The 21,059-nt window shown below is 44.6% G+C and overlaps 1 protein-coding gene across 3 annotated transcripts in view; it reads left to right on the plus strand.

The window, feature by feature from the left end:
- The window catches only part of gramd4a (GRAM domain containing 4a), a 51,411-nt gene that overhangs the window by 20,947 nt on the left and 9,405 nt on the right, over positions 1-21,059 (plus strand). For 2 of the 3 annotated variants that reach the window (XM_061251612.1, XM_061251614.1), the window contains exons 4-13: positions 13,660-13,780; positions 14,616-14,677; positions 16,192-16,324; positions 18,373-18,398; positions 18,629-18,720; positions 18,991-19,082; positions 19,518-19,566; positions 20,058-20,129; positions 20,407-20,450; positions 20,721-20,830. In XM_061251612.1, coding sequence (XP_061107596.1) covers positions 13,660-13,780; positions 14,616-14,677; positions 16,192-16,324; positions 18,373-18,398; positions 18,629-18,720; positions 18,991-19,082; positions 19,518-19,566; positions 20,058-20,129; positions 20,407-20,450; positions 20,721-20,830 — 801 coding nt within the window. The remainder of the gene's footprint in view (positions 1-13,659; positions 13,781-14,615; positions 14,678-16,191; positions 16,325-18,372; positions 18,399-18,628; positions 18,721-18,990; positions 19,083-19,517; positions 19,567-20,057; positions 20,130-20,406; positions 20,451-20,720; positions 20,831-21,059) is intronic. The other variant, XM_061251613.1, reaches the window with a different exon arrangement.

Raw genomic sequence — 21,059 nt, forward strand, 5'->3', positions numbered from 1 at the left:
ACGCCGCACCGGTGACATGTAGTGACCCAACAGGCTATTAAATTACGTAAATTATGTTGGTGTACATGTTTTGTTCACCGCCGGAACATTCAGTTAAGTGTGTGTTATCTTATTTTACAATGCTGGCCTGGAAAAAAAACGTTGTACAAAATGTGCTTCTGCCCAGTTATTATTCAGATAAATGGGTTTGTGCTCAACAGCAAGGACAACCATGTACAAAAACTATCCTTACTCGGCTAACTCAAAAAAAGAAAAAAAATGAGGAGTGCTTGAACACACAGAGCTTTTAAGCTATTTAGCACAATAAATGAACAGGAAGGAACTAGCCTTACCCTACAGAGTACCGATAAGGCAGACTGCTCTCTCTGAGCCTGACCTGCATGTGTACTACTGTAAGGGATGGGTTCATAACTGTATTAAAATTGATAGTGATCCAGGCGCCGGGGCTGGAAACGGAGCGGTGTTGTCTCCCTCAGCAGGAAGCAGGCCCTGCAGCATGCTGGTATTGATTTTGTGCCATCGCTGGGTTAGAGTCCTCCCAGCTCAGAGCTGAGAGAAATAATACCCGCTCGGCGGCCAGATAAATAATATATCTTTTATCCCGGTCGTTCGCTGTGATAAAGGGAATGCGACCGGAGGGACGTTCCCAGGGTTTTGAGTCACGGTATGGCCCGGCCCGGCCTAATCCACGTGGTGTAGCCGTGTCCTCAGTGGACAGTTTTTTTTTTTTTTTTTTTTTTCCCATCTTTGATTTGGAGCTTAGGCAGGCTTGGCTACCCATGCGCATTATGTGAGGGTGGATTGTTGCTTTATAAAAGGCCTGTATGCGAATTGTTTACTTGCGTGATTATGTGGGACGCTCCCGTTTGCCGCTGGCTCCTGGGGAGCCTGCTGGCAGGGGCTGCTCTGCGCAGTCGCGGCGCCGAGCCGTGCCGCTGAAATGATTTGTGTCGCCGGGCTCCGGTGCCTGGGCCGGGGCTATTGTCCGGCTGAGGCTCTGGCAGAGGCTGAAAGGGGGAGCTTAGCTTCTCGCCAAATAGGACACTCTGTTAACTGACAGGAAGATCTCTATCCTGCCCCATACTGCCTGAAAGACCAGGCCTCACACTGGCGGGGGTGAGTGTAAGAAGTGACTAATATTCTGTAATAGTGGTCTGCTCCAAGTAGGCCAGCTCAACTTTTTATACGTCAGTATGAAACGGCACATTTTACTAATGTTGGCCAGAAAATATTATTATGAAAAAGTTGTTTCCCCTTTTTGTAATTTGGGATTGAAGTCAGTGGGAGGCACACCTGGCTGTAGCCACTCTGGGAGTATCAGAGCGAAAGTGTATGCAGGTGTGTGAGACAGATGGCAGCCCAACTCAATTCCCCCGTGTTTAAGCATAGCATCCTTCCACATCTGACGTCTCTGCTTCTCTGTTTATCTGTGGCTTGTATTTATTGAATTTGTTGTTTGTGTGCATATGTGGACTGTGTCAGGGTGCATGTGTGTAGTCACTCTTGTTCTCTCTTGTGTTTGAACTACTTCTCTTATGTAACGTTCCAAGTTTTATTCTAGATAAACATTTGGAAAAGCTTTTCAGAGACAGGCTTGTGTTGGTGTGTAGTGTCAGTATTAGCATTGTTCTCTTTAGGAGTGGGGGAGGAGGGGGCAGGAATAGATTGGCCTGTCCTTCATCTGTGACCTGCATGAACATGCACTTTTCTGTTCCTCTCTTGTTACATTGTCTCATTACATTTAATGGGATATGCACTTGCTATTTCTCTCACTTTGTTTACGAAGGAACATCTTGTTTCTATTCGTAGACAATAATGTTTGTACATTTTGTCTACATTTCTATTTAGTTACTGTCTTGTTCTTGTCAGAGAAAAATGTAGTTGAACATTTTTTTCTCATGGTTTTTAATCAATGACATTGACAGTCCCTGTACCCACTCTGGGATTAGCACAGCCGAAGCATATGCATTCTGCCGATGAGCTCACCTGTGAGTCCGATGGTAGCCTAAAGTAATGTAGAAATGTAATGTAGAAATAGTGTTTTCTGCAGTCGTATGTGCAGTGATCAGGGCTTTGCAGACGGTAACCATGGTTCCGCAAAATATTTGCCAGTATCTGCTACTCAAGGAAGAGGGCAACCACAGAACTTTCCTTGAAACTGATAATTGCTTCAGTCTGTTTTTTTTTCTTGCGGATCTTCATTTATATAACACCAAATACAAGAGCATATGTCTCTTTTGAACTTGGTGTGGCATAGCTAGCATGTTTTTCACTCTACCAATGGGATCTGTTTTGTGTTACAAAGGCAGCCTTACATTTTAAAAGCTGTTCTTGAAGATGCTATTTTGAAACCACATCTGTTCTGTGTACTCGGAGGATAATGAGCGTGTGGAGAAGGGGGGTCTTGCACAATCGAGGATAACCACAGGATGAGGCTGACAGGTCTTTGGCCCGATCTCGATCTCTGAGAGACGCTTCCTCTGACGCACTCCGCTCCAGAATCGGGTGGCTCATCTGCCGGGTTCAGCAACGGTTCATTACATTACATTACATTAGTGGCATTTGGCAGACGCTCTTATCCAGAGCGACGTACAGTTGATTAGACTAAGCAGGAGGCAATCCTCCCCTGGAGCAATGCAGGGTTAAGAGCTTTGCTCAAGGGCCCAACGGCTGTGCGGATCTTATTGTGGCTACACCGGGATTAGAACCACCGACATTGTGTGTCCCAGTCATTTACCTTAACCACTACGCTACAGGCTGCCCCAATAGTTCGCTGCAATGGCGCACATTTGCAGCGGGGTGCATTTGTTCCATTGGGGAGGAGGACGCAAGAGCTATGTAGCGTTCAAAATAGCCCGCATTACATTACATTGTACATTATGTAATGTACGATTACTTGGGTGCTATTGTACGGTGCATAGATGCGACTGGTCAGTGAAAATGAGAGGTACAGTGCAGTATATTTAGACAGTGGTACAATTTCTGTTATTTTCACTGTGCTGCAGCACATTAATTTTGAAATGACGTAATGAATATGAGGTTAAAGTATAGACTGTCACCTTCAATTTGAGAAAGGGATAACATCCCTTTTTATTCATAGTCTCCAATCAAGACTAGAAACTGTTTTTTTAAAGCTGCTTTTATACCTGCACTAAGCAATAAAAACTAATCAGAATCCATGACTAATCAGAATCGGAATCCAATTACTTTAGGTCCCCTAAAATGGAGGGACTGTGTATAAGAAGTGATGTAATTCATGGATCACCTCATATGGATGTAAATTAAGCCTTAAATTAGGGGTGACGGTCTGCACTTTACATTCATAGTTTCATTTCACATCCAAGTAGCTGGAGTACAGAGCCAAAAGAACAGAAAGTGTACCACTGTCCAAATACTTCACTACTGGACTGCACTGTATACATGTTATTTTATGATTACTGAAAAAAGGGAGAATATTCTAAGCCTGAGTAGAATGCAGGAAGGTGTATTCTCTGGTTAGTCAGCTGATGGACATAGTTAGTCAGGACAGGATCATAGTAAGTCATGGTTATCAAAATAATTTAAAAAGAATTTGATAGCAGAGGAATTTCACAGCAGAGACAATTTGTTATATTTGGAAAACTTTCAGGACAAAAATTGCAGGCATTGCTGGCTGAAATCTATTTCATAAGCTCAGTGCAGCTTCCTGTACATGCATAACACCCGGCAGTCATTTTATCTATAAACAGTATAAACAGTATCTTTAAACAGTATTGGGGATTGAGCATGGTGTAAACGTACCGTGAGGTGTAGCAGACTTGTTAACCAAAGCCTTTATTGTCTCTCTGCTGCTTTTCCCATGTGGAATTGACAGTTGCACTCTGCCACCCACACAAGGCACCTTGCAGCTGAAGTGCATACACTCCACAATCCGCTCTGAGCCAGCTGTGTCTGTTTACACCCTACACACCATGGCTTTAAAAAAATAATTCCAAACCATCATTTATTTAATCTTTGGCCTTATGGATTAAATAAATTAACTTTATGTACATACTTCAGACTGTAGCTCTGTAACCGCAGAAATGTATGCAGGAATGAGTAATATGACTTTCTGCTTTCATTACCTGACGCATAATAATACAATAATAATATATTTTATTTGTGCGATGCTTTTTCTGCTCTCAAAGCACCGTACAGCACATTAAAATGAACAATGCAGAACACAACAACATTAATAAAATAACAAGAGCAATGCAATAAATATGAGAAAATCCTCCACCATTTTGTGAAATTTGTGATGGTGGTGGCGGCAGCTCTCTGTCCTAGCTCTTCCTCCATCCTGCCAGTCTACGCGAGGAGTGCGGCCTTCATCTCTGGAGTCTATTGATCTCTTCCCTGGAGGAGATGAATCCATCCTTTCTCCAAGTCCTGCCAGGAACTGAGTGAGAATTTACAGTCTGCAACCTGGGGAGCATTATTTATATTAATGACGCTTGGCCTTCGGGATTGAATATTTGAAAAACTGAACAGTAGTTTTTGAAACGATCTGAAATTCTAGATCTCAAGTGACTAAGCTTAAGCAAAGCTAAGAGATCGGCATTGTCTTGTGTTTTGGTGGATAAATTCATCATTATAATGAATCATCTCGTTGTCTCCTTCAAGGATATTCTGAGAGACAGTTTTTGTTTTGTGTTAAATGACAAGCTGACACATTTTAATACTACTCCCTGATTAGTGACCTCATGGTGAGGTCTTATTCCTGGTGTTGACGCAGTGCCTGCATGTCACTGTTTTCCTTCTGGCTCTTTACTGTCTGTCGTTCATACCTCCATTTTTATCGTTCTGCTGCTCTTCTTGTTAGCTCGTTCTGCTGCTGCTCTTGTTAGCTCGTTCTGCTGCTCGTCTTGGTATCTTGTTCTGTTGTTAGCTCGTTCTGCTGCTCCTCTTGTTAGCTCGTTCTGCTGCTCCTCTTGTTAGCTCGTTCTGCTGCTCCTCTTGTTAGCTCGTTCTGCTGTTCCTCTTGTTAGCTTGTTCTGCTGCTCTTGTTAGCTCATTCTGCTACTCCTCTTGTTAGCTTGTTCTGCTGCTGCTCTTGTTGGCTTGTTCTGCTGCTCTTGTTAGCTCATTCTGCTACTCCTCTTGTTAGCTTGTTCTGCTGCTGCTCTTGTTAGCTGGTTCTGCTGCTCCTCATGTTAGCTGGTTCTGCTGCTGCTGTTGTTAGCTGGTTCTGCTGCTCCTCTTGTTTACTTGTTCTGCTGCTCCTCATGTTAGCTCGTTCTGCTGCTGCTCATGTTAGCCCGTTCTGCTGCTCCTCATGTTAGCGCGGTTGGAGAACCTCACTCAGACGGACGATACGATGATCTTCAGTGGGGTCGGGAACCCTCAGAGCCGCTGCCTGATTCCAATTTGAATCAATAATCACATTTTACAACTTGAAGGCATTACCCAAGTGTGTTTTTGGTTCATTTTATTGAAGTGGAGTCAACAGCATAATATCTAGGGATTCATGGTAATTGTAAGCAAATAATTCAGTGCATTATGAATGAGAATGTGAGAACGTACAAAGCACAATTGGTTTGACTTGCTGTTTTGTACAAGCTTGGAGATCACACGTTACTGTACTTTCTGTTACAGAGGGCTAGGGGAGATTTATTTGGCTTGGGCTATGCAGTGGTTTAGTCAGGACATCCTGTAAAGTCCATGATTTTCTGCTGAATGAAATCCCAAGCCCTCTTGTATTATGAGACTCCAGTGTCGTGATAGGTCAATTCAGCTGTCATTTCAAACCCAGCACTTTCGTTCATCACAGCGCCGTCTATTGTAGCAGCACAGTTTTATTTATTTATTTTAAAAAATAATGAAATCAGAACGTCAGAACAGTTAATTTCTGTTCCGTACAACCGCTTGCTTCAGCTTTTTCCTGTATTAGACTGGTGCATTAAAGGCATTTTTCAATATAAGCTGTTATGGTTTCATAATGGTACAGGGCGTGACTGAGCTCATTTCTGTATGACACTGTTCACTGTATTGGATCATTTCAGTTCTGTATTCTATTTGCTTGCGAGCTGCTTTATCGTATTTGAGATGCTCAGTTCTGCATGCGTTTCAGTTTCTTGAAGTGGTTTACTGCCGTTTAGAGAAGTTCAGTTTTCTTTGACTTCCGCAGTGCAGTGCACACCTTTGGCACAGTGCACACTTGATACACATAAAACCCAACATGTCTCTGACAGAGGGCAACTGGCTGGATCTGGAGCTCCACTACCTCAACCATATGGACAGGATTAGCAGTCATGAGAGCAATCTGAACCTCATTAAGTCACTTTGTCTTATCTATTAACCAGCTAACGCTAATGCTAAAATTGCTGTGCATCTGTTACGTCTTCAAATTATCTAAGTATTCCAGTCAACCTAAATGCCCAAAGGCATTTACGATATACTACTGTGAGGTGTTTCATGAAGACACTTCTCTGTCTGTAGGCCAAGCTTGGTGTTCTCACAGTCTGTTGTCTTTAGTATTGTCGCTCTTAAGTGACTGATGTAGTTTAGCTAAGCATCACTGCTCTTTCCTTTCTGTGTTCTCAGTGGAGAAAGGGAAATGCCAGAGTGCTTAAAGCCTGTTTCTATGAATTTTCTCTCCACCATTCCTTCCTCTTAGTATGGAAATGGCATTTTAAAGTCATCAGTGCAAAATGTCATGCATTCACCTTTTATCCCCTGACTGCTGTATTATGCTTCTTTACCTGGTTTTAAATTCTCAGGTACAATTTCATGTCTGCCCCTTTGCTTCAGCATCCTCTGACAATTCTGAAGGGGCTGGACTGACCAGTGTCCTCGAACATAGTGGCAAGCTAGTCAACCTCTTTGTCAGAGGGTGTTTCATAGAAGGCACGGATTTACAGTTGAGACTGAGAATCTTGCTGCCAGCCACCACTTATAATTTTTCCCATGCAGTCCGCTAGCTGAGCTGCACAGCCATTGAAGCGGAGTGCTGCAGTCTATATGGGTTGGATCCATCTCAGGAGGCTTTCCTACTGACAGGAACGTCCCTCCACAGGTGATGGAGGGACAATTCTGACTCCCTGCAGGGATCCTGGCACAGCTGCCCCTGGCTTGGAAAGGGTTGAGCTCCACACTGCGGGGCACAGTATTGCACTGTTTTTTTTTTTACCCCAGGTTCCTGTGTCTGCAGCCCTAGAACGTGTGCGCCTCAGGGTGTGCTGGTCAATCGAAGCGGTTGTTTACACGGTCAGCCCGCACTCCTGTGGTGCTCTGGGATGTGTTCTGGAGGCCCCTGCTGCAGCAGGTGTCTGTTTGCCAGGTGTAGCTAGTGGGTCCAGCGGGGAAGAGATCGATATAGACACAGAAAGATATTGGTTAAATGAATTATTCTCCCCTGCGGGGTGCAAAAACTAATAAAATTCTCCCCGAAAAGCGCGACTGAAAAATATCCTTTGACCAGACTTAAATTTAAGGGCAAATTTCTCACACAAAGGGAAACTGACTCAGTCTGAGGTCTCTTCCACAAGACAACGTAGGTTGTGCTATGAGTGTGAGGTATGATAAAGGGTAACAAGTAACAATCTGCCAATCAGCCAATCAGCTTCAGTTGTAAATGCTTGTAGGTGAGACCACCAATCAGGTTGAGCCATACATGTCCTTGGGGAGATCGCTGTCTGTCCATGGCCCTGAAGAGCTCCCAGGATCCAGCAAACAGTGTGAATATGCTCGAATGCTTCTGCTCGAATACCCCTCCAAACTACACCCACATTGTGTCTGATGTGCTGCATAGAGGAAACCAGGCCATTTACACTGGATAAAGCTGTATTCTGAGTTTCACACTGTGGTGATATTCTGTCCTGCTGGTTCATTATCACCTCTTGTTACAGGACTTGTTGCAGTGCGTTGTCCAGAGGGGCTGCCATTGTTCTCACACCTCCTTTTACACCGCTGGATGTTTGCTCAAGTACCTTTCTCAATGGTGTGATGGCAGTGTTGCGTGTAGGATTGGACCTTCCTTCCTTCTGGTTGCAAAATTGACTGCACTGATGACCTATAATCAGGGGTGGAGATGCAAACAGAAAAATGAGCAAGCTTTGCAGTAATTATCAGGAAACATTAATCAAACCGTTCTTTAATTTTTCACTTGTTTTCCTATTTGCATGCTATGAATTTATTGATTATGCAGTGGCTTAACTAAATTGTTCACACAATAACTTTTTGACTCATAGGTTACTGAGGCCTGCTTTATTCTTTGGAAAATAATGAACAAAAGAAGGGAATGTCTATGGCATTAAGTTTTGTCTACTTGTCATATCATTCTTGCTAGCTCAGTTGACTTGCAGATTCCATAATCAACCTTTAAGTTAGAATACAGCTGTACTTGGTAGGAGAGTGGGGTTTGGTAAAGTAAATGCATTGGTGTTTTGTAAATGATACAGTGGTATTTGGTAAAGGAATCCTTGGTGTGGTAAGGTGATACAGTGTTGTGTGGTAAAGGCGTAGCCCTGTTGTTCTCCAGTGCCGACCCACTCAGTGGGGGAGCTGACCCTCTCTGTGCTCTGGCTGATGTGATGGGGGGTGACAGCGTGTGACCGGGTCGTGCTGTTTAGACCGCTGCGTTCGATAGTGGTTACACAAGCACAGAGCTGGTGCAGCAGAAACGTGACCTGGTCAGAGGGGTCTGGTTGTTGCTAAACCCAAGGTTTTACCTCAGTGGGGTCTTGTGGGTTTGTGATACCAGGCTGGAGCAGCTCAGCCACGCTTTTTAATAGGTTTATTTGCATTCTTTGGCTCGGATTACAGAGCAGGGGGATTATCTACTTAATCCTACCTCCTCTGATTTAAGAATGAGGGGGGTCCTTCACCGACTGCATGGTTACGTTGACCCTGCAGTCAAAACACGCCTGTTCGTTCTGCCCGACCATGCTAGCAAGAGACTAGTCCTGCTCACCCTCCACATCTCCACAGTAACCATGCTGCCCCTGCTCACCCTCCTCATTTCCATGGTAACCATGCTGTCCCTGCTCATCATCATCATTTCCATGGTAACCATGCTGCCCTGCTCACCCTCCTCATTTCTATGGTAACCATGTTGTCCCTGCTCAACCTCCTCATTTCCATAGTAACCATGCTGTCCCTGCTCATCCTCATCATTTCCATGGTAACCATGCTGTCCCTGCTCACCCTCCTCATCTCCACGGTAACCATGCTGCCCCTGCTCACCCTCCTCATCTCCATAGTAACCATGCTGTCCCTGCTTATCCTCCTCATCTCCACGGTAACCATTCTGCCCCTGCTCACCCTGCTCATGCCCTGTTGTCCTGCAGTCTGAAAGCTGAGTATCTCAGCAGTGGCAGTAGCGCGCGGGAGGTGTCCTTTGTGTTGCATTATTGAAAAGCTGAGCTTGTGCCTGGGGTCACTCAGTGGCACCACGGTAAGCAATCAGTACGGAAATCACGCTGCTCTTTACCGCTGTCTTTCGGTTTGAACTGGGACGAAACTCCGTGGCCGGCAGCTTCTGCAAACATGTGCGTCAGGTATTCACACAACCCCAGGAACACGAGTAATGAGGGTGCACTAAGATAGTATTTTAGGACTCGTGATTGGATGGCTCCACTGTGTTGCCGTGGTTGCACCGCAGTGGTTAGCCCTGAGGAAAGCTCAGGCCTGGTTTCCCTGCCCTCTCACCCAGCGGTGGACGGCTCAGAAATGGCTGTGGGGAAGCTGTAATCTCCAGAGGGGCTGACCGACCTCTCTTCCAGACTCGTGAGGACTCTCACCAGAGACCGCAAGCACATGCCGGCCCTCGTGAGTGCTGTACCAACACACTCTCCCCGGAATCCAGGCTGTGATCTGGAAACATCCTTTAACACTGCCTTTACCCCATTCCCTGTTTTTCCCCTGAAGTGAAAAAATATATTTACCCCCATTTAAAATAGAATCACCCAATTAGAATTTATATAAAATGCAGTCTATACTATATGTATACACTGTAAACTGTTAGTAAATAATTTAATCATTGTATAGTCACGATAGTCAATAACTAGTCACTATGATGATGGGTTGTGTACCCCCCAAGCCCATAAATGAAGATTACCCCTGTTGTAGGTTTAATTGTACCTATTTATTTCCCTTTTTTTAGCATGGTAAAAGATTCTCCTGATGAGTGTTGTTAGTCCATAAGTGAACACACAGGCAGCACACTGTATCTTTTTCCATGCTACCGGGGCGCTTATTCATGGGGAACATATAGCCATGGGGAACATATGGACGTACAGGATGTTTGCAGTTGGAATGTGCAGTGTCTCGTCTTACACAGCTGACCGATAGAGGAACAGCACGCTGTCATGTCACATGCTGTGTTTATTCATGGTATGTGTTGCAACTTGGGGTCAGATCTGCACTGATTTTGACCCCAAGTAAACTCTGATGGAATTAGCAGAATTAGCGCAGATACAGCCCGGAGTTACTTCCTATCTGGGAAAGTAATCCATTAAATGGGTTCGTTTTGTTTATTCACTAATAAATAAACAACCTGTTATAATTACTATTGAGACATTTACTTTAGGCTTTACTTCAGTTTTAATTATGAGATTAAATGCTACTGAAAATTCCTGTCTGAAATGTGTCAGTAGCGCATTAAAGTACACTACATATGGACCATTCAGTCCATAGAGGTTGTGCTAGGGTGTTGTGACTACATTACCCAGAGTCCTCTCTGCCAGAATCCAGTCTGTCTATCAGAACACTGCCTATATGTGAACAGGCATTGCAGGAGTCCAGTTGTAGAAGTTTGAGTATAACATAATGGAGCACAGAAACATTGCTAGCTTTCTGATGGGGCGTGTCATCACTGACTAGATAACGCCACTCCCAGTAGCACTCACGAAGACTTCCACTCTTGACAGCCGGTCTGTCTGAAGAGTTTGCGTGTTGTTTACTTCTATTTACCTGGAGAGCAGGACCGAATGAGGCAGCCGGCAGAATACTGTAGGTGCATTTCCCTTCTTCTTTATTTTCTCTGGCACATACAGCTGGCAATGATTACAGCATGTGTGGGTGCTTTATGGATATTAATATTTCATAACAGGTAACAGGTGGACACAAAATGAGATTGTTCCCCAGAATATTATCTCCTGCTACCCATCTCCTTCTGTACATCCTGTAATTTGAAGATAATGTAGAAGAAGTTGTGCAGATCTTTTAAATTATGAATGCGTCGTCGTGGGCACCAGTGTCCTTAAACCTCCAGCCTTCTGTTTGAATGATGGGCTGAGTCTGCAGGTTTCTCTTCCTCTTCCTTGCTCTATCCTTTCTCCTGCTTTCTCTCTGTCTCCAGCTGTCTTTCTGTCTTCTTTTTCTTCCTCTGCTTTAGCTTTTCACTGTTGTATTGTTTTATTATGGTATGCAGTGCATACTCTTGCTGAAATGTTCGTGTCAATGCAATGACAACTACTCAACCTGAAAATGTTGCACCCGGCTGTCCTGTGCATGCTTGCATACGATATAAACTTCCAACGCTCAACACCCAAAACACTGTTCCCTGATATTCACCTCAACAGTCATGGGTACTGCTGGGTAACGACTGCTGGGTATACTGTCTGTATTTGTCAGCACATAATGTGCACTACAATTCTGGCACTGAAAAGTAATTTTTAATTACTAAATCGGTAAGATTTTTCCCTTTTTAGTTAGTGGTCCATGTCCAATATCATCAGATACAACATTCAGTTCCCCTAGAAATGACTTTCACTTCAACCGTAATACACGGGACTGCTGCACACTTCATGAACATTACTTTTGCAAACGACGCGTTAAATGAGACGTTGCTTCCCCTCGCTCTCCCCCCCTCCACACCCCCTTAATCTCACTCGACCCGCTATGGCACTTGTCCATCAGCATGGTAATTGAGTGCACAGAGGATTGTTATCTGTGTGCTGTGAGGTTCAGAGGATTCATAAGGACCCGCCTCCGGGTAAGTGCTATTTGACCACAGCTCCTCAGTAGTGTCCCCGCATTCGCTGCAGATTCGAGCTGTACCTTCGATACTTCACAAGCTGTTCGCTGCTCCCATGGAGATCTTCTGTTCCCTCGCAGAAATAGGCCCCTCGCTGTTCTCGTGTGCGTACAGAGTGAAAGTCTCGCTTTGCGGGGTGATAATTGTTCATTAGTTGTGTGCTTGCTCCTGAATTATTTACCATAATGTCCAAGAGCTGTTACTTGGGGACACAAACGGAATGATGTTTTCTATATTATTTTCACGAAATAGATTTTCCTAAGCTAGGAAAGTAAGTAACAGCAGAGTGTTGTAAGTAGACCGTTATTTGATGTAACGGCTCACGCATTGGATTTCAGTCGGAGCAGTGTGTAGAAATGCTATGCGCTAATGATTGGCTACTGTACGTGAACCAGGCCACGCCATTAGCGCTGACCCAGAACATGAAGACAAGGCTCTGTGCTGATGAGACTGAGTCAGCTTCGGCCATAAAGCAGGGCCCTGGTGCTGGCGGGGCTAGCACGCTTGGCTGCAGTGATTTAGCGCTGGGTCTTACGAGCGGCTGGAGTAATTACACAGATCCCCGTTTGCCACGTCCAAGGTCATTTAACGTAGGTGTCACTGACACCGCAGAACGGCTGAAAAAGCATTTCAGTAATGAGTTTGTTGTGCTGCCTAGGAGGGGGTGGGGAGGAGGAGGGTGGTGGGGGCTTTGGGCGCCCCCAGAAAGAAAGAGAGCTCACTTTTCCGCTTTTGTCCCCTTCCCAAAAAAGAACCAGCACTAGCCTTCAAATATTAACAGCCCCAGGAGGGGAACAAAAGGTGAGGACAAACGATCGGTCTGCCGCCACTGGCTTTGGGCCTGCCTGACATCACCTGACCGGCTGAATTATGCATCGGCCAATGAGCCGCAGGGGCCTCCGTGGGAGTAGAAGGAGACAGTCTCTCGCTCGTTTGGGCTAAGCCCCCGGCTGAGATGCAGTCAAGCACCTGTTGAGTAAATGAACATTGGACATTTCTGTGGGATTGTTTGGCTGTGTTTGTTGTTTTGGTTGACACGTTGATGGGGGGGGGGGACGGACTTCCAGTGGCTGGAGTAGATGGATGACATTAATGCCCATCCACACGTACCATTCAGTCTTCCCATATCTTCTGGTATCAGTTTTGTTACTAGGATGTGTGTTATATCATAAGGCCTATTTGACTTATTGATATCATTTAAAGATGACAATTCTTGGTAATAACTTATTTTACTGTCTGTTAAGTGTATAGTATTTACTGGTTAAATACCAGTTACTTATTAGGTAACTCTTTCAGAGGTAGGTTCAATGAAACGGGCTGTAAAACATATTTTCATAGTACTTACATATGGTACTTACTGACTTTGATTTCAGTGGGAAGTACTATGAAACAAAGTACTTACCTAATAATTACACAAGTAGCTGTGTACTTATCCAGTAAATGCTACATAATTAACAGGCTGTAAAATAAAGTGTTACCCAATTTTCTTGAATGAAATAGCATCTGTCTAGGACGGGTCAGGTTCAGACGTCTGTTAAAACCAACTGGAACTTAATTTCAGACAAAACATTTTTAGAAACAAAGCTTGCTTTAAACATTTAACAGAATTAATCTACTTGTGTACCAATTTATTGTTTTTTGCATTTACATTTAATCTCTTTCAGAAGAAGAGTTAAGAAAACTCAGAGAAGAAACAAATCTTGAAACACTGAAACAGGAACTGGACAGAGAGCGGGCGAAAAGGCAGGACCTGGAACAGAAGATGAACGAGGTGCTCAAGACGAGGTGAGAGGCTTCTGTGAACGCCGTTTTAACCGTCATTGCATCTGGGGTGACGCGGCAACCCTGTGTCCCTGGCTACCGGCCAACTGCTTCCTGTCGAAATGGCGTCCCGTGATCTAAATCCTGTCACGTGACCCGGTGACGGTGCGGGCTGCCGCAGTGGGGTGTCACTCCGCGGTGTAAAAATAGAAACGTTCCCCGGCTTCTTGGCAGAGAGTGGGAATTTCTCAAGGAGCGGCGACAAACCGTTCCATCTGGGTCACCACGGGTCAAGATGTGTCAGAGCGACACACAACTGCTGGCAAACCGTCTCCCGCTCTGGCCTTCGCATAGAATCAGCATCTCAAAGGGCAGGCTGGAAAATGTCTGTACTAAACATGATCTATCTGTGGCTCTGAAACTGGGTCAGGCCTCACCCGTAGCACATGCAGGTGGGTCACACACTGTACAGCAGTTTTCTCCTTCCCACATTCCCTCTAATCCAATGTAATAACTTTGACGTAAAGGCTTATAATGTTTTTCCGTGGTTGACTGTGCCAGATTTTCTTATTGGGCCAGTCACAAAAAAATGCTATAAATGATATAAATTGATATAAATGAGTTGGTTCTGATGTCAGGGTTTGGGAAGGTTTAATGCCACAGGATGTGCTATCTGTACATGATTATGTGCTGGCACTGCTGCTCTGATCCTGGTGTGTACTGAGACAGAGAGAGAGAGATGGTGAGTGAGTGAGTTTTATGCATCAGTGATGCAGAAACTATGTCAGTAATGCTGGGAGAGGGGTCCACTCTGCTGATGAATTGAGAAGTTGGGCTGTCCCTGTTCTCTCCGCTGCAGGTTGGAGGACTCGCCACCCCAGCCTCCCCCGAAACAACAGTCGCCTACTGTGAACGGCGCGGGTAAGGCTCAGGAAACGCCGCCCTCACTTCCTGCAGACAAACCTTCCAGCACAGAAGTGTGTTCTGTTAGATGTTTTGGTGTTAGGCTGGTTTAGTCTGATATTAATGGGTCCCAAAAAGCTCTTTCCCATGATATAAACTGTAAATTACTTGCTGGCTTTTCCCAGAACAGTAATATAGCTTGGCTAATATGTTCTGTTGTAGCACAAGTATGTGTCATTTCAGAGCACATTCCTGATTGTACTTTGGAATGGAATGAGCTAATATAGGGAGACGCTGGACGTCTAATCGGTGATTACCAAACTGCGGCTTTGCACCAAGGTGGCTTGCAATGTGCCTCAAGGAGTAATAACTTGTAGCTGTATTACTACACATTCCATTGATCACGCCTGGTTACTTTCCACAGTAGGCATGTTACATGCTACACTCTTGACTAGAGCACATGCCGTTGTTTTTATGTACTGCATGCCGAAACATTTTAATTCTGTATTTGAATATGTGCCAGACTGAACTCTAACAAGGGGTGGGTCGCAGAAATGTTCAGTCTTTAAATTGGTTGCGAGCTCTGAAAGCTTTTGTAAAATGCAGTTTTAAAACGGCAGGAAGGAGAGGTACTCTGGGTGCTTTGGAGAGGGCTCGGAGCACTGGCAGGGAAGAGGGAAGACGCTGGGGATTGTGGGAATAGGCATGCCGGGGAGGACTTCCTAAAATGAATCTGTTAGTGTCTACAGCAAGGCCTGCTGCTACACAGAGAACATGGAGGGAGGATTCACAGGGGGCTTCTCTTGGGGAAGAGTAGATCAGAAAGTGTGGGGGTTGGCGTGCGGGGGGGGGGTCTGAAACAGGAAGTTTGCCTGAGTAGAACTGCGTTATGAAAGAGCAGGAAGTGACACGCTCAGCGTAATGAATCTGACACCTTTTTTTAAAATGCTATTTTAATTGTTATTGAGTGGACCAATTAGCTATCAAAATACCCCGAGACCACTGGAGATTTGAAGACCACTATGTCATTTCTGAAGTGACATTCACAGCCCACTGACATGCTCTGGAGACAAAAATGCATCTGTGGGTGTGATATTGCCTGTTGTTCTGAAGAAGATGAGATGTCTGCTGCAGGCTAGGTCAGCGGAAAATGGGGGAAGGTGTGTGCGGCAGTGTGAATAGCAGAGCCTTCATTTGACAGAAAAAAAAGCTCATTCTGATAACAAGGATGTCAATGTAAGGTTTTGTTTTTCTGTTTGAGGTGCATTATTTTTGGAAATGGGTTGAAATTTGCAGATAAGTAATCTAGGGCAGACAGCCCTTTTGTGGTGAAAGTGGAGAGTATCATTTGGGAATGTAGAACACATGTGGCATATTTCCTACTGACAGAAGAAATAAAGGAGCAATATTAGACTGCTTTGCAGAGTAAATTAGGTTAATGGGCTGCAGGTATTAACTGTGAATAACACCGGCGCCGTACAGACGCTGTTATTGTGGCCTACTAAAAAGCCTCCTCTGCTTGTTAATGACAGAGAAAAGACAGGAGACTCTGTGCTCCCGGATGCAGAAATGGCTTTACGACAAGTTTGGCGTCTACATCGAGGACTTCCGCTTTCAACCGGAGGAGAACACGGTGGAGACGGAGGAGCCTCTAAGTGCGAAAAGGTAAGGGGAGAAAGGAATTCTGGGTAAACTGTCTGACCTCAGCAAATATAAAATATTAATGGTCATTGGGAATCAGTCAAGGTATTCACCCTGCTGAAATTTCCACCCAAGACCAGAAGACTTGGGATTCTCAGCTGGTTTAAGATGGTTTAACCTGCATTTTTGACACTTGTAGCTGGTCATAGCTAGTCTGTGGCTGGTCATAGTTTGTCTATGGCTGGCCCTTAGGTGGACAAAGCCGGGAGAGTAAGCGGGTGGTCAGCTGATGGACTAGCTGATTGTATAGGCTGGTCAGCTGGTGAACAGCTGCTTACCCAGCTAAAGGTGTTGAAAACACAGCTTAAACCATCTTAACCGGATTATACTGGTTTTAGCTGGAACTTTCAGCAGGGAATTGTATCGTTATCAATATTAATGCAATGAATATATTTTTGTTCAAAGGAATGCCTTTACTTTGTGTGATTACTTTCCCATGAGCAAATGTTGTCATAGTGTGGATTAAAGAAAATATTTGTGGATAGACATGTCCATTAAAGTCAAATGGCCAAGGCTAGGGAGTTAAACCAATATTGTGAAAGCAGGTTGCAGTTGTGTGGAAATTACCCGTGCTTGTAGTTGTGTTAAAGATGGAAAGAGAAGGAGAATTTTGATATCAATGTGTTTGTTTGTTTTTAACATTTTGTAATGCACTGAATGTCTGTGGATATTTAATTTTAGTGATAAGCAAAAAAGTATCCATAATATTGCTGAATACAGTGTGCATCATAATTTGGCGCCTTTATGCATTTGGCAGAGAGAAAGATATATGTTTTTGCCAAGAGAGACGGTTCTAAATTATTTGTGGCGTATAGCTATGATGTTTATTTTGCAGTTGAGCATGCCTATCTTTGTTCCGCTGGGTTTTCATTTCCCGAGAAATTCACACCCGACTGAAAAAACGTCAGTGCACAATAGATTTTTCTGCATGACTTGTAGGTGTCCAGAGTGCTGCCTGTATATATATATATATAAAAAAAGAAATGTCTTTATTCACTCTAATCAAAGGAGAGCTGGGTCCTGCACTTACAGGGCATTGTTAGGAATCTTCTAGCATTCCTGACAGTTGGACACATTCCATAAAGCATTTTTGAAGTCTCTTATTGTTGATGCTTCTCCTTTAAGCAGCGCGGAAGATTGGCTGTTAGCGTGAACCGCTGATTTACGCCTGATTTATGCCCGACTTGAACGACTCCACCTTTTAACACCGCATCTGTAGCGGCTGCACAATTTAATGCCGAGGCGGTAACAGTCAGCAGGGGAAGTGGACAGTGGCTGTTACCTCATCACACTCCGATGTGCCGAGAGAGACATAAAAACGCTCACTCCTCTCCTTCTGGTTTATTGCTGACGCCAGCAGTGACATGCTTGGTGCCGTCATTTCGGGAGATATTTCCATGGTCGGAGGAGCTCACTGATGTTTCAGGGTCTTTTTCTGTCCGGCTGTCCCTGGTGAATTCGCAGTGACTGTGCTACATCTCTTATGGTGCTTAAAGCTAGAGGTACAGCGGAGTTGTGGAAACCTGTTTTCCAGTGGCAAGTCTGACCCCTGGTGGTGGGTTCACCACACTACATCTGAAGTCTCTCATGCGTGCTACAAAGGGGTGACCTCAGTTCTCATGGGGCTGTGGTGTTGTACTGGTCACTGCAGCAGGGGCCCTGCCCTGTGGAGTCATGGGTAGTCTTATATCTGACCAACCTCACTTCTTTCTTTTAAAAGCAAAAGTTCATTTGAGAAAATCAATGCGAATAAGTTGACCTTGCAGAAAGAGATTGAAAAGAAAGAAGCAATGAGAAAGCGAGGGAGGGAGAGAGTGGGAGTCGGAAAGAGAGGGAGAAAGAGAGGGGGCGAGAGAGCAAGCGATTATCTGGCTGTGCTGGCTTCTGAAGTATGGCGTGATTCAGAAACACTGAGTGAATGTGACAAGGTCTCGTGGCTTTCACACTCACCAGAGTGTGGCTCCCTGTGTCGATCTGAGTGGTGATTGGTTTGACCCTTTCGTCTTTTGCAGGTTAACAGAGAACATGAGACGACTCAGTAAGTATTCTCAAATCTTGTATTTGGTGTTCATGACTACATAATTATAGCAATATGAAACATGCCCACGCTCACATTCAGTATATTATGGCTTATTTTTTATCATTGACACTTTCCAAATGTTATATTATGATATCTCATTGCCCACTCACTGTGTTTGTGCTGTGCCTGCAGTGCTCAGTGCGAGGCAGGTGTGTGTGTGACCTGTCTGCAATTCTGTCTGTTTCCAGAACGAGGTGCCAAACCCGTCACAAACTTCTTACGGAACCTCTCTGCCTTATCGAACTGGCACTCGGTGTACACGTCAGCGATCGCCTTCATCGTGAGTGAGCCCTCCCTCCCCCAAAACAGCCCAAACTTTCTCTCTTAACGTGTTTCAGAAAGTTTTACCCCCTTACTCATCAACATTTCCCAAGGGCACAAAATTGCTTTTGTGTGTGTCAAAGTATTAGCCTGTTATTCATCAAAATGATCAAATGGCATATGAACACGCTTGTGTGTAGTAAATAAAGTCCTGCCCTTATTTGCGTAGGGAAAACGCCACTGGAGCCACACAGCGTGTCTCTCTCTCACTCTCTCTCTCTCGCCACAGATCTACATGAACGCAGCATGGCATGGCTGGGCCTTCCCCCTCTTCCTGTTCTTAGCCATCCTGAGGTTGTCCTTGAATTACCTCATCGCTAGGTAACTCTTCCTCCCCCTCCCCTACCTTCTACTCTCCTATAAACAACATGACACTGACTCTACAGAAAGATTCTGCGATTTTATGTTTTGAAGCAGCCTTTGGTTACGTGCACACAATGCACCTGCTGTGAGCAAGAGATTGCATTTCATTGTCCCGAGCCAAAATGCCCCCCTGGGTGTGTATATGGAGTCATGTGACTGGCCTCAGTGTGATGAGTGAAATGGGGTAAGCAGTGGGCAGTTAGCAATAGGCGGGTGGGTTATTGATCAGTGCTTCTGGGGGTGGGGGGGATTTGAGTTCACCCAGGAACCTGTCGATTGGCTGATTCTTTGTAATGTGTTTGTGTCTGAGATGAGTTTTTAATAAAATCATCAGGAGGGCTGGCTCCCTCTGTTCCCAGCATGCAGTAGCAAACCGCTCCGCTCTTATTTCAGGGGCTGGAGGATACAGTGGAGCATTGTGCCTGAAGTTTCTGAGCCTGTGGTAAGAGCTGTGCCATGTCACTTCCTGTCTTTGCTGCTATGCACGGGCAGTGGCCAGTCATGTGATGCCGCAGTGACTCCTGCTGCGTATGAGACTAGTTCTTAAAGGTACAATAGGTAATTTTGAGAGAGGAAGAGTGGAATCGCAGCAAGAAATTCGCTCAAACCACAATACTGTTTATCCCTCCCCCTTCTCTGTGAACGCGCCGAAGTTGAAACGCCACTGGCTGTGGAAATTATAACCAATTTTCAACCAATATGCTCAAATTATTGTAAAGCTATAGATGTTTTGGTACAGAGTGCCAGCCCATCAACTGCATATTTTGAAACCCGAATTTAAGGACGTTGAACACAGGTAGAGGGTGAGTCAACATGTCAGTGAGCCTTTTTCAACAGTAAGAAGGGATTTACAATGGTCTTGTAACAATATTTTAACACAAAAATCTTATCTATTGTACCTTTAATTCCACACATTTATGTTTTTTAACATAGGAACCACCAAAAGAAGACCTGACAGTATCAGAAAAATTCCAGTTAGTCCTTGATGTTGCACAGAAAGCCCAGGTAATGTGTTTGAGCCTGCATTTAATAAAGACATGTTACAGTAACATGTTGTACGCACACACCAGATTTGGGTGAAATACATCAGTGTTTTGGATTCAAATATTTTTCTGTGTTCAATTGATCTTGCCTGGTGCAATGGAGCCAACCAAGAGGAGTTGGTGTTTGCACTTCATTTCAATACACCCAAAAAACATTTTAATCCAGAACATCTGACACACATGTACACACACACAGTGAAAGTAAGTGTATGAAATATTAGTTATATTTCTTTTTACAGAACCTGTTTGGGAAGATGGCAGATGTCTTGGAGAAAATAAAGAAGTAAGTTAACAGATTTTTGGGCTTTATTTCACATTATTGTTTTGTTTTATACACAGTGGCCAGATGTGTATTGGTGATGGTGACCGCCAACCTCTCACAAGTGCATAACCTATTTATGTGTGTTTTTGTGTGTGTGTGTGTGTGTGTGTGTGTGTTTATGTTTGTGTGTTCGTTTGTGTGTGTGTGTGTGTGTGTGTGTGTGGGTGTGTGTTTATGTTTGTGTGTTCGTTTGTGTGTGTGTGTGTGTGTGTGTGTGTGTGCGTGTTTCAGCCTCTTCATGTGGGTGCAGCCTGAGATCACTCAGAAGCTCTACATTGCTCTGTGGGTGGCCTTCATCTCCTCCTGCGTCCTGCCCTACAAACTGGTGGGCTTCATGATCGGTGAGAGTTTTAGACACTGCGCATACACACACACACACACACACACACACACACACACTACACCTTAACTTAAAACACCAGCGTTTACTGCACACACACACACACACACACACACACACACACACTACACCTCTTAACATAAAACACCAGCGTTCACTGCACACACACACTACACCTCTTAACTTAAAGCCACAGTGTCCACTGCACACACACACAGTCTACACTTCTT

The sequence above is a fragment of the Conger conger genome, chromosome 8 (assembly GCF_963514075.1).
Source record: "Conger conger chromosome 8, fConCon1.1, whole genome shotgun sequence".
In the NCBI taxonomy this organism is placed as follows: Eukaryota; Metazoa; Chordata; class Actinopteri; order Anguilliformes; family Congridae; genus Conger; species Conger conger.